Genomic DNA, 14,575 nt, shown 5'->3' with positions numbered 1-14,575 from the left:
CATTATTTTTATTCTGAAGAAACCTCATTATCCTTCTTTTAAAAAACTCTATGTCCTTAGTAGTTTCATAAAGTATTTTATGTGTGTGTTGGGGATGTGGTGAGTTTTTTTTCCATAGTGGATTCTTGGCTGTTAGTAGAGATTCACATATTTGTAATTCATTCTGATTCTCTGTTGATTTATGTTTTTATTTGTGTGAGTATAAGCTTCTCTTTTTGTGTCTATTTTGTTTACTTTCTCTGGGTCTTTTGATTTCTTTGCAGTGTAGTGTGAAGTTCATGGAAATATACAAGAAAAACAGATCTGAATGTTCATTGCAGAGGAGTTGCATAATATTCAGTAACTTGTCAAGAAGGTGGTCTTTTTTCACGAGACAATTTTATTGAGATTTCACATGAATTCTTCCTCAACTCTTTAATATGATTTTTTAAATGTAATTTTGTGATAACTATAGCAGTTGAAAAACATCTAAGACGTCTTGGGTTTGACTTTCAAAACTAAGCAAAGTCCACCTCAAGGAAAATTAGGGTTTACCCTAAGACCGTCAAATATGAGGACAATTATAGGAAGTCAGGATTAAAATCTGGAATATTAAAAGGGGAAAGCTCAAATACTACTGTTTTCCTATCATCAATAAAATTTTTTGCTGTAATTCCGTCAGTACTCTTCATGGGTGGTACCAAGGTTCCAACTTCTATCCCTCTGGCTGGTCAAGGCAGGAAAAGGGAAGTGCTAAATGTACATATACTTTGATACTGGATCGTTTGCAATGCCTACTGACTCACAACTCTTCAGGCAAGACATTAGGTTGTACCTTTTGCAGCCTGCAGTGAGAGAAGAGTCGCTTGTGGCAACAATTGTTCTTTGTTTAGAAATAATGTGTTCATTTTGCCAACTTGGCAATTATACCATATGTTGTTGAGCTTTGGTATGTATTGATATATACAAATTACCACAAACTTAGTGCTGTAAAAACAGCACATTTGTTATCTCATAGTTCTGGAAGTCACAAATATGAACTGGGTTTCACTGGGCTAAATCAAGGTGCTAGCAGGCCTACTTTTTTTTTTTTTTTTTTGGAGGCTTGCAGGGAGAATCCATTCCCTTGCCTTTTTCAGTTTCTAGAAACCACCTGCATTCCGTGGCTTGTGGTCCTTTCCTTTGTGTTCAAAGTCAACCAATATACAATCTTCCAGTCTTTCTCTGATTCTGACCATCCTATCATATGCTGTATAACCCAGGATAATCTCCCCATTTCAAGATCCCTAACTTAATTGTATCTGCAAAGTCCTTTTTGCCATATAATGTAACATATTCATGGCAAATATGGGATAGGAGCATTGACATATTTAGAAAGCCATTTTTTCTGCCAGACACAGTATAATACAAACAAAAAGCATGGGCACTGTCGTCATAAATTGCTTTCTGAAGTTATCTCTTCCTCGAAGTACTGTTCTTTAATTGATGTAGTCTACAACATGATTTTAGCCATTCAAATTCATGTCTCACACATGTTGATCTACTTCAGATAGCAAAAATATTTTAATGATAATAAAGGCCATATATGACAAACCCACAGCCAACATCGTCCTCAATGGTGAAAAACTGAAACCATTTCCACTAAGATCAGGAACAAGGCAATGTTGCCCACCCTCACCGCTATTATTCAACATTGTTTTGGAAGTTTTAGCCACAGCAATCAGAGAAGAAAAAGAAATAAAAGAAATCCAAATCAGAAAAGAAAGTAAAGCTGTCACTGTTTGCAAATGACATGATACTATACATAGAGAATCCTAAAGATGCTACCAGAGAACTACTAGAGCTAACCAATGAATTTGGTAAAGTAGCAGGATACAGAATTAATGCACAGAAATCCCTTGCATTCCTGTACACTAATGATTAAAAATCTGAAAGAGAAATTAAGGAAACACTCCCATTTACCATTGCAACAAAAAGAATAAAATACCTAGGAATAAACCTACCTAAGGAGACAAAAGACCTGTATGCAAAAAACTATGACACTGATGAAAGAAATTAAACGTGATACAAACAGATGGAGAGATATACCATGTTCTTGGATTGGAAAATCAACATTGTGAAAATGACTATACTACCCAAAGCAATCTGCAGATTCAGTGCAATCCCTATCAAACTACCACTGGCATTTTTCACAGAAATAGAACAAAAAATTTCACAATTTGTATGGAAACACAAAAGACCCTGAATATCCAAAGCAATCTTGAGAAAGCAAAACGGAGCTGGAGGAATCAGACTCCCTGACTTCAGACTATACTACAAAGCTACAGTAATCAAGGCAGTATGGTACTGGCACAAAAACAGAAATATAGATCAATGGAACAGGATAGAAATCCCAGAGATAAACCCATGCACCTATGGTCACCTTATTTTTGATAAAGGAGGCAAAAATATACAATGGAGAAAAGACAGTCTCTTCAATAAGTGGTGCTGGGAAAACTGGACAGCTACATGTAAAAGAATGAAATTAGAACACTCCCTAACACCATACACAAAAATAAACTCAAAATGGATTAAAGACCTAAATGTAAGGCCAGACACTATAAAACTCTTAGAGGCAAACATAGGCAGAACACTCTATGACATAAATCATAGCAAGATCCTTTTTGACCCATCTTCTAGAGAAATGCAAGTAAAAAGAAAAACAAATGGGACCTAATGAAACTCAAAACTTTTGCACAGCAAAGGAAACCATAAACAAGACGAAAATACAGCTCTCAGAATGGGAGAAAATGTTTGCAAATGAAACAACTGACAAAGGATTAATCTCCAAAATTTACAAGCGGCTCATGCAGCTCAATATCAAAAAAAACAAGCAACCCAATCCAAAAATGGGTAGAAGACCTAAATAGACATTTCTCCAAAGAAGATATACAGATTGCCAACAAACACATGAAAGAATGCTCAACATCATTAATCATTAGAGAAATGCAAATCAAAGCTGCAGTGAGGTTTCACCTCACACCATGATGAGGTGTGGCCTCATCATGGCCATCATCAAAAAATCTACAAACAGTAAATACTGGAGAGGGTGTGGAGAAAAGGGAATCCTCTTGCACTGTTGGTGGGAATGGAAATTGATACAGCCACTATGGAGAGCAGTATGGTGGTTCCTTAAAAAACTAAAAATAGAGCTACCATACGACCCAGCAATCCCACTACTTGGTATATACCCTGAGAAAACCATAATTCAAAAAGAGTAATGTACCACAATGTTCATTGCAGCTCTATTTACAGTAACCAGGACATGGAAGCAGCCTAAGTGTCCATCGACAGATGAATGAATAAAGAAGATGTGGCACATATATACAATGGAATATTACTCAGCCATAAAAAGAAACGAAATTGAGTTATTTGTAGTGAGGTGGGTGGACCTAGAGTCTGTCATACAGAGTGAAGAAAGTCAGAAAGAGAAAAACAAATACCGTATGCTAACACATATGTATTGAATTAAAAAAAATGATCATGAAGAACCCAGGTGTAGGATGGGAATAAAGACACAGACCTACTAGAGAATGGACTTGAGGACATGGGGAGAGGGAAGGGTAAACTGGGACAAAGTGAGAGAGTGGCATGAACATATATACACTACCAAATGTAAAACTGATAGCTAGTGGGAAGCAGCTGCATAGCACAGGGAGAACAGCTCGGTGCTTTGTGACCACCTAGAGGGGTGGGATAGCGAGGGTGGGAGGGAGGGAAATGCAAGAGGGAAGCGATATGGGGATATATGTGTATGTATAGCTGATACATTTTGTTATAAAGCAGAAACTAACACAACATTGTAAAGCAATTATACTCCAATAAAGATGTTAAAAATATATATATATATATTTTTAATGGTGCCTTCCATTCCTTTTTCTTTGACTACGAGATTTGCACAAAGCACTATTAATAGGTGGAAATGAAAGTAATATTTGAATAATATTCTCTGTGCCAAGCATTTATATGCATTTTTCTATTTGATCTTCACAGCAAACTTCTGAGCTCTTCATATTTCTCATGAGACTCACAGATGTTAAATAACTTGCCTGAAGTTACATAGTTATAAGTATCAGAGCTGTGATTAGAGCCTTGTCTGTCTATTTATTTTTTTCCTAATTGTCTCTGTCATATGTTTTCACATTTTATTTTAAAATGTGAAAATATTTTTAAAAAGCACAAAGTAACCCATTTCTCTGTGTTTTACGTATTGTACTATTTTGTAAACTGATTATTTTTTACTTATGCTTTTCCTATAACCTGAACAACTCTTTATAAGCCCCAATTTTAATTGCTTTATACTATTTCAAGATGACCGCTCTTCTTCCACCATACCATACTATCTCTTTCCAAGTCATGCCTTCCTGAGGACATAATACAAAATATATATAGTTAAGTAAAAATATGTAATTCACTGCCAAAATTAGTAAATGCTGACTGTATAAGGGGATTAGAGGGGAGAGATATTACTTTAAATTGACCAGTTTTAATACTTTCTAGTGACAGAATAAGGCCTTGGAGGAAAAACATGGAAGGACACAAGATCTACTTAACTTTTTTTTTTTTAATCAGTCATCAATTTTATACACATCAGTGTATACATGTCAATCCCAATCGCCCAATTCAGCACACCACCATCCACACCCCACCGCGGTTTTCCCCCCTTGGTGTCCATACGTTTGTTCTCTACATCTGTGTCTCAACTTCTGCCCTGCAAACTGGTTAATCTACCATTTTTCTAGGTTCCACATACATGCGTTAATATACAATATTTATTTTTCTCTGACTTACTTCACTCTGTATGACAGTCTCTAGGTCCATCCACGTCTCAACAAATGACTCAATTTCGTTCCTTTTTATGGCTGAGTAATATTCCATTGTATATATGTACCACAACTTCTTTATCCATTGGTCTGTTGATGGGCATTTAGGTTGCTTCCATGACCTGGCTATTGTAAATAGTGCTGCCATGCACATTGGGGTGCATGTGTCTTTTTGAATTATGGTTTTCTCTGGGTATATGCCCAGCAGTGGGTCATATGGTAATTCTATTTTTAGTTTTTTAAGAAACCTCCATATTGTTCTCCATAGTGGCTGTATCAATTTACATTCCCACCAGCAGTGCAAGAGGGTTCCCTTTTCTCCACACCCTCTCCAGCATTTGTTGTTTGTAGATTTTCTGATAATGCCCATTCTAACTGGTGTGAGGTGAAGCCTCGTTGCAGTTTTGATTTCCATTTCTCTAATAATTAGTGATGTTGAGCATCTTTTCATGTGCTTCTTGGTCATCTGTATGTCTTCTTTGGAGAAATGTCTATTTAGATCTTGTGCCCATTTTTGGATTGGGTTGTTTGTTTCTTTAGTATTGAGCTGAATGAGCTGTTTATATATTTTGGAGATTAATCCTTTGTCTGTTGATTCGTTTGCAAATATTTTCTCCCATTCTGAGGGTTGTCTTTTCGTCTTGTTTATGGTTTCCTGTGCTGTGCAAAAGCTTTGAAGTTTCATTAGTTCCCATTTGTTTATTTTTCTTTTTATTTCCATTACTCTAGGAGGTGGATCAAAAAAGATCTTGCTGTGATTTATGTCAAAGAGTGTTCTTCCTATGTTTTCCTCTAAGATCTTTATAGTGTCCGGTCTTACATTTAGGTCTCAAATCCATTTTGAGTTTATCTTTGTGTATGGTGTTAGGGAGTATTCTAATTTCATTCTTTTACATGTAGCTGTCCAGTTTTCCCAGCACCACTTATTGAAGAGACTGTCTTTTTGCCATTGTATATCTTTGCCTCCTTTGACATAGATTAGTTGAGCATAGGTGCGTGGGTTTATCTCTGGGCTTTCTATCTTGTTCCATTGATATATGTTTCTGTTTTTGTGCCAGTACCATATTGTCTTGATTACTGTAGCTTTGTAGTACAGTCTGAAGTCAGGGAGTCTGATTCCTCCAGCTCCGTTTTTTCCCCTCAAGACTGCTTTGGCTATTCGGGGTCTTTTGTGTCTCCATACAAATTTTAAGATGATTTCTTCGGGTTCTGTAAAAAATGCCATTGGTAATTTGATAGGGATTGCATTGAATCTGTAGATTGCTTTCGGTAGTATAGTCATTTTCACAATATTGATTCTTCCAATCCAAGAACATGGTATATCTCTCCATCTGTTGGTATCATCTTTAATATCTTTCAACAGTGTCTTATAGTTTTCTGCATACAGGTCTTTTGTCTCCCTAGGAAGGTTTATTCCTAGGTATTTTATTCTTTTTGTTGCAATGGTAAATGGGAGTGTTTCCATAATTTCTCTTTCAGATTTTTCATCATTAGTGTATAGGAATGCAAGAGACTTCTGTGCATTAATTTTGTATCCTGCAACTTTACCAAATTCATTGATTAGCTCTAGTAGTTTTCTGGTGGCATTTTTAGGATTCTCTATGTATAGTATCATGTCATCTGCAAACAGTGACAGTTTTACTTCTTCTTTTCCAATTTGTACTCCTTTTATTTCTTTTTCTTCTCTGATTGCTGTGGCTAGGACTTCCAAAACTATGTTGAATAATAGTGGTGAGAGTGGACATCCTTGTCTCGTTTCTGATCTTAGAGGAAATGCTTTCAGTTTTTCACCGTTGAGAATGATGTTTGCTGTGGGTTTGTCATATATGGCCTTTATTAAGTTGAGGTAGGTTCCCTCTATGCCCACTTTCTGGAGAGTTTTTATCATAACTGGGTGTTGAATTTTTTCAAAAGCTTTTTCTGCATCTATTGAGATGATCATATGGTTTTTATTCTTCAGTTTGTTAATATGGTGTATCACATTGATTGATTTGCGTATATTGAAGAATCCTTGCATCCCTGGGATAAATCCCACTTGATCGTGGTGTATGATCCTTTTAATGTGTTGTTGGATTCTGTTTGCTAGTATTTTGTTGAGGATTTTTGCATCTATATTCATCAGTGATATTGGTCTGTAATTGTCTTTTTTTGTAGTATTGTTGTCTGGTTTTGGTATCAGGGTGCTGGTGACCTCATAGAATGAGTTTGGGAGTGTTCCTTCCTCTGCAATATTTTGGAAGAGTTTGAGAAGGATGGATGTTAGCTCTTCTCTAAATGTTTGATAGAATTCGCCTGTGAAGCCATCTGGTCCTGGACTTTTGTTTGTTGGAAGATATTTAATCACAGTTTCAATTTCATTACTTGTGATTGGTCTGTTCGTATTTTCTGTTTCTTCCTGGTTCAGTCTTGGGAGGTTATACCTTTCTAAGAATTTGTCCATTTCTTCCAGGTTGTCCATTTTATTGGCATAGAGTTGCTTGTAGTAGTCTCTTACGATGCTTTGTATTTCTGCGGTGTCTGTTGTAACTTCTCCTTTTTCATTTCTAATTTTATTGATTTGAGTCCTCTCCCTCTTTTTCTTGATGAGTCTGGCTAATGGCTTATCAATTTTGTTTATCTTCTCAAAGAACCAGCTTTTAGTTTTATTGATCTTTGCTATTGTTTTCTTTGTTTCTATTTCATTTATTTCCGCTCTGATCTTTATGATTTCTTTCCTTCTGCTAACTTTGGGTTTTGTTTGTTCTTCTTTCTCTAGTTCCTTTAGTTGTAAGGTTAGATTGTTTACTTGAGATGTTTCTTGTTTCTTGAGGTAGGCTTGTATAGGTATAAACTTCCCTCTTAGAACTGCTTTTGCTGCATCCCATACGTTTTGGATCGTCGTGTTTTCATTGTCATTTGTCTCTAGGTATTTTTTGATTTCCTCTTTGATTTCTTCAGTGATCTCTTGGTTATTTAGTAACGTATTGTTTAGCCTCCATGTATTTGTGTTTTTTACGTTTTTTTCCCTGTAATTCATTTCTAATCTCATAGCGTTGTGGTCAGAAAAGATGCTTGATATGATTTCAATTTTCTTAAATTTACTGAGGCTTGATTTGTGACCCAAGATGTAATCTATCTTGGAGATTGTTCCAGACGCACTTGAGAAGAAAGTGTAATCTGCTGTTTGGGGATGGAATGTCCTATAAATATCAATTAAATCTATCTGGTCTGTTGTGTCATTTAAAGCTTCTGTTTCCTTATTTATTTTAATTTTGGATGATCTGTCCATTGGTGTAAGTGAGGTGTTAAAGTCCCCCACTATTATTGTGTTACTGTCAATTTCCTCTTTTATAGCTGTTAGCAGTTGCCTTATGTATTGAGGTGCTCCTGTGTTGGGTGCATATATATTTATAATTGTTATATCATCTTCCTGGATTAATCCCTTGATCATTATGTGGTGTCCTTCCTTGTCTCTTGTAACATTCTTTATTTTAAAGTCTATTTTATCTGATATGAGTATAGCTACTCCAGCTTTCTTTTGATTTCCATTTGCATGGAATATCTTTTTCCATCCCCTCACTTTCAGTCTGTATGTGTCCCTAGGTCTGAAGTGGGTCTCTTGTAGACAGCATATATATGGGTCTTGTTTTCGTATCCAATCAGCCAGTCTATGTCTTTTGGTTGGAGCCTTTAATTCATTCACATTTAAGGTAATTATTGATATGTATATTCCTATGACCATTTTCTCAATTGTTTTGGGTTTGTGTTTGTAGGTCCTTTTCTTCTCTTGTGTTTCCCACTTAGAGAAGTTCCTTTAGCATTTGTTGTAGAGCTGATTTGGTAGTGTTGAACTCTCTTAGCTTTTGCTTGTCTGTAAAGCTTTTGATTTCTCCATCAAATCTAAATGAGATCCTTGCTGGGTAGAGTAATCTTGGTTGTGGGTTCTTCCCTTTCATTACTTTAAGTATATCCTGCCACTCCCTTCTGGCTTGCAGAGTTTCTGCTGAGGAATCAGCTGTTAACCTTGTAGGAGTTCCCTTGTATGTTACTTGTCGTTTTTCCCTTGCTGCTTTCAATAATTTTTCTTTGTCTTTAATTTTTGCCAATTTGATTAATATGTTTCTTGGCGTGTTTCTCCTTGGGTTTTTCCTGTATGGGGCTCTGCGCTTCCTGGACTTGGGTGGCTATTTCCTTTCCCATGTTAGGGAAGTTTTCGACTATAATCTCTTCACATATTTTCTCTGGTCCTTTCTCTCTCTCTTCTCCTTCTGGGACCCCTATAATGCGAATGTTGTTGCATTTAATGTTGTCCCAGAGGTCTCTTAGGCTGTCTTCATTTCTTTTCATTCTTTTTTCTTTAGTCTGTTCCGCAGCAGTGAATTCCACCGTTCTGTCTTCCAGGTCACTTATCCGTTCTTCTGCCTCAGTTATTCTGCTATTGATTCCTTCTAGTGTAGTTTTCATTTCTGTTATTGCATTTTTCATCTCTGTTTGTTTGTTCTTTAATTCTTCTAGGGCTTTGTTAAACATTTCTTGCATCTTCTCGATCTTTGCCTCCATTCTTATTCTGAGGTCCTGGATCATCTTCACTATCATTATTCTGAATTCTTTTACTGGAAGGTTGCCTATCTCCACTTCATTTAGTTGTTTTTCTTGGGTTTTATCTTGTCCCTTCATCTGGTATATAGCCCTCTGCCTTTTCATCTTGTCTGTCTTTCTGTGAATGTGGTTTTTGTTCCACAGGCTGCAGAATTGTAGTTTTTCTTGCTTCTGCTGTCTGCCCTCTAGTGGTTGAGGCTGTCTAAGAGGCTTGATTGGAGACTCTGGTGGTAGGTAGAGCTGACTGTTGCTGTCTCCACTTAACTTTTAAAGCTAGAAATTATGGCGTTTTCCAATCAAGATAGAGTTTAAAATACTTCATGCATGCACACGTGTGTGTGTTTGTGTGTGTGTGTGCGTGAGTGTGTATAGAAAGAGGGAGGGAATAAAGAGAGGGAAAGATAATAGTTAATCGTGGAAATATTTTGAAACAAGGTTGGTAAACTAAAAATTTCTATACCCACCTCACCAGTTAATAAAAAACTGATTGTTCATGTTTAATTTATCTTTGATCAATAAATAGTAGTAAAATCTCACAGATGTTATACCTCTGCATTGTGAGGAAAATATAAGAAAGCATATCCTTAATCTCTATTTGCATAGTCTAAGGAAAACTACTCGGTTGTTATATATTTTAAAAATGCCTTTTCTTTCCTGTTTCCCCAAAAGACAGAAAAATAATTGGTTCTGATTATAATTGCTGGATATTATAAAGCACTATCTAGCTGAAAGGGTACCAAATGAAATGTTTTACTTAAGAAGTTAGGTTATTGCTTAAATACCTGTAGAACTGGAAATTTAGTGTATACGTTTGTCTTGAGTTGAGGGATGCTTAATTAGGAAGAGGGATTAAGCATAACTTTCTGATTTCATGCTGTATTCATGTGTGATTTATCTGTTTATTTAGGTACCCAGAGGCTTACCTTACTTCTCTGTGAATTTTGGCCTCCAGGGAGGGTTTGCCCATGTCATTGAAGATCAACGCAAATTCCCTTATTACTTTGGAAAGGTATGCTCACTAATTTAGTAAAATACCAGAGTTTAGCAACTTTGTAACACTTTTCTTTTGAAGGGAAATCAAAACTTTGGCCACAATATATAGTGAAGTTGGTTATTACTGTTCCACCCAAGTTTTAGAGGGAGTACCCAGAAACTGTTAATAAATATATCCCAGAATATTTATAACAGGAATATTACTTTGTAACCAAACATTTGTTGACAGTGTCAATGGTGACTATAATGTTTTCCTGTGGAGTCAGCCAGGCTTGTGCTGAGAGTGATGATAATTGATAATGATGATAACCCACTCACTGAGGATTTACAATGAGCCTGGTATTGTTCTGAGCACTCATTTAACGCTCACAATAACTATTATGTAGATATTTTTATACTTTCATTTTATAGATGATGAAACTGACCTACAGAAAGGCTATGTAACTTCCCCACAGTCATGTGCTAATAAGTGACAGAAACAAGGGGTGCATAAGCTCATGGTTGAGCTAGAGAACAAATGATCTCACATCTTCATTTATAATTAAGCACCATATAGTCCAAGAAGAATGTGTCACTCATTTCACACAGATAGTTTCTGGACAGATACTAGAGTGTAGATCTTTCATTTGCTAGTGGATTCTTTCCGTTACTACAGATTGCCCTCTAGGGATATAGTCCTTAAATTTAAGGTCTACTGAGTACCTGGGAAGTATGTAAGTTAGTATCAGGGACTAGAATGAAATTAGTGTAGCCATTGAAGCAATCAAAAGAAGTCTGGGCAATAACAGCTCTAGAAGTGACCTTTCAATCTAGTATAACTCAGGCCTTTCTCTCTAAATTAGAGGAGCCTAGATGAACTCTGTCCATGGTTCCCTGTTCTTCCTCCCCACTTTCAGCTCCTGTGTAAGATCATTTTCTACAAAGAATAGTGACATGTAAGAGGTTTGGACTCAAAAATTCTTATGCTGTTATCTTTAAAGGTTAACTAGAGGCCTAAAATCACATTCATCAATGAACTTTTGAGATACGTTACAGAAACTTGTCTGAGAATTTTTCAGAATATCTTTTCCCAGAGTTAACTAGAAAGAAATTTGTTTTCATTGCTCTGAAAAATTCTGTTGTTATTCAATAGAGCTTTATAACTCAAAGCTTTATGACTCTGCATTTATTTCTTTCAAAAAAAGAAAACTTAATTTTAGTGAAAATGAAGTAAAATATCAATTTTTTAACTTGCATAAATTTAATTGGGAGATCGTCCCCCCACAAATATTATGCATGTACTGTGGTTTTTATGATACTGTCTTAATGTTAAAAGGAAGGCTTCTTTAGTTAGCATTACATCTTTGATCCGTTTTCCCCAAAATTTGCTTTCCAAGAAACAGCCTATGAGACCAAAACTCCCTTCAGCCTGCAGTTGTTTAGAGAGCAAGAAGGGTTGGGTTCTTTCCATTAACATTTGCTTCAGTAACAGAACAAGAATCAGTCCTTATATGGTACACATGAGACAAAACTTGATGTTTTATAGACAGTTTTAGATCAATTTATAAGCTAGGCTTTCTTAAACTACATTGCTAGTGATTGGCTGGTGCCAAGAAACTCTTGCATTAAATCTAAATGTGCCCTCTTTTTAAACTGTGTCTCTCTTAACCCCTTTATTTCCCTTTCCCACTGAAAAGAGGTTTCCTTTTCCATGAAGCTTTTCCTGATTTATCCAACGATTAGAATCTCCTTTCTTTTTGAGTTTCCATGTAGTCTGCTTTGACATTTGCCTTATTCTGCTTTATAAGATAGTCCTTTATATAGTTGGAGTATTATTGTGCCTCCCACCACAGCTCCACATTCTGTTATGAGCTTTCTGAAGACAGAGGAATGTATTTTAGTTATTTCTGTATCCTCTACAATATTTGGCACTTGCTTTTACATAGTAGGTCCCTTTAGTATATTTGTTAAGATAAAGAACCTATGTCTTAGAGTGATTATGTCCAAGGTCTTACCACACAATCCTGTAGACCTAGACTGAATATGCAGAACTCAACCCTTAGCCCAAGATTTTCCTGTATTACCATACTTCCCTTCCTCAAAGCATTATAAATCTCCCCCATATCTTCTGTACATGGATATTCACTATCATAACTTTGATTAATTTCTGTAACTGATAGCACAGGAAGAGGATCATGAAGGAAATGATCTAGAATAATAAGCAGACAGTCAGAAATCCGTTCCTTTCAGGGCTTGGGAATGTGACTTTTTTTTTTTTTTTTTTTTTTTTTTTTTTTTTTTATAGCTACTTTATTATTTTTATTTATTTATTTTTGTTTGTGTTTGGGTCTTCGGTTCGTGCGAGGGCTTTCTCTAGTTGCGGCAAGCGGGGGCCACTCTTCATCGCGGTGCGGGGACCGCTCTTCATTGCGGTGCGCGGGCCTTTTCACTATCGCGGCCCCTCCCGTTGCGGGGCACAGGCTCCAGACGCGCAGGCTCAGTAGTTGTGGCTCACGGGTCCAGCTGCTCCGTGGCATGTGGGATCTTCCCAGACCAGGGCTCGAACCCGTGTCCCCTGCATTAGCAGGCAGATTCTCAACCACTGCGCCACCAGGGAAGCCCGGGAATGTGACTTTTTAAATGAAGGTGATTTATAATTTTTAATTCTTGTTTTGCTTAGATTAGTACTAAAATATGATTTTGTTTCCTGAAAAAAGAACTACAGCTAATAGTAGAAGAAACTGGCTTTTAACTATACTGGGTAGTAGAGAGAACATTACCCTGAGATTCAACTGTAGGTGAACCACCAAGTTAATAATTGCTACATGTTGGTCAACTTTTTCTTCAAACTTTTACCAGAGCAGCTAATAAGGACCAAATTAATTAAATTTCATTTTCTCTTCCTCCCCTTTGCTGCTGTCTGATAGATGTGCTGACAAGCAACAAAATAGACAAATTGTTTGACAGGAGACACAGCTAGGACCCCTAGAATCACAGGGTTTGCACAGTTAGAACTAAATGAAAAGAAGGTTTATTTTTAACTTGAAACTAATACCTATGTAAAATTTGAGCATCCTCACGGAGAACTACTTAATGTTATATTTAGTAACAGAATAAATAGAAATAGTTTCATTCCTGTTTTTAGTATTTATACATGCACGTGTTTGTATTTTTCTCATTCTTTGAAAGGAAATCATTGGTGGGATGCTGGATGTAGAACCAAGACTTTGGAGAAAAGGGATCCGAGAAAGCTTTGAGGATCAGAGGAAGAAAGTACTGCAGTTTGCTCAGTGGTGGAAACCATTTGACTTCACCAAAAGTAAAACATGTTGAGACATACCTTTCATTTTTTTATGTCCTCTTCAGATTTCTTTCAGTTTTATTTCCATTGCATCTAACTAAACAACTGACCATCAGGTAATAGGAAGAGAGTCATGATCTGGTTTTATGACAACTGCATCATTGGATCGTGTCGGTTTCCTTCCCCACCTGCTCCTGTGGACTTCATTGTAGTAACTGTGGAGCAAGACCAGTTATGTTGTGTGACCTGTTCTTGTCCTGTTCTGTACCTATGTCTTGGTATTCTGAACTATTTATATTAACATATAGAAAGACTTTTCTGAAGGATTATCTAGGAAGTATAGCAAATCATTGCTTCAGAGGGAAGCGGGTCTGCTTCAAGTTTAAGTCTGCTGACTAGCTTCTGCATTTTTTAAACTAAGAGTTGGCATATTTAGTAATAATTGAAATTTCTTTTCACAGCATTTTATAGAAGCTCTTAATTTTCTACCAATAGCATATATATTACTACTATTCTTTTTATTAAAGGAGAAAAGAATGTCCCAAAAGTAATTAAGAATTAAATAAGGTATATAACATGTTCATGATTTGTTTTTATTTCTGCATTTTTAAATAGTGTCTTTGAATTTTGGTGATTTTAAAAGTAATTGTTCCAAAAATTACAGTTTACAGTTGTTTGGGGTTTGTATGAAAGTTAAAAATTTTAGCCAAATCATCATTTTGGGGTTGTATTGATTATTACAAAATCTTAAGTAATGTGAGTATTTTTAGTGTCAGGAACACATTCCGTTGTCCCATTTGATCTAAGGTTCTTCATTTTCCTTTATTCTTACACTTGGTGTGAAGAGAAAAACCCTATACATATAAAATATGGCCATGGTCTC

General features: G+C 36.2%; 1 protein-coding gene across 1 annotated transcript in view; it reads left to right on the top strand.

Annotated features, from left to right (window-relative positions):
- CWF19L2 (CWF19 like cell cycle control factor 2) overlaps positions 1 to 14,273 on the top strand; it is a 187,524-nt gene extending 173,251 nt beyond the window's left edge. The window contains exons 17-18 of the mRNA XM_059929351.1: positions 10,327 to 10,428; positions 13,581 to 14,273. Of these exons, the coding sequence (XP_059785334.1) occupies positions 10,327 to 10,428; positions 13,581 to 13,724 (246 nt within the window). The 3' untranslated portion in view covers positions 13,725 to 14,273. The remainder of the gene's footprint in view (positions 1 to 10,326; positions 10,429 to 13,580) is intronic.
- The last annotated feature ends 302 nt before the right edge of the window (positions 14,274 to 14,575 follow it).

This window comes from Balaenoptera ricei, chromosome 8 (genome assembly GCF_028023285.1).
Source record: "Balaenoptera ricei isolate mBalRic1 chromosome 8, mBalRic1.hap2, whole genome shotgun sequence".
In the NCBI taxonomy this organism is placed as follows: domain Eukaryota; kingdom Metazoa; phylum Chordata; class Mammalia; order Artiodactyla; family Balaenopteridae; genus Balaenoptera; species Balaenoptera ricei.
Note: the sequence above shows the minus strand (reverse complement) of the source record. Positions and strands in the feature narration are given on the sequence as shown.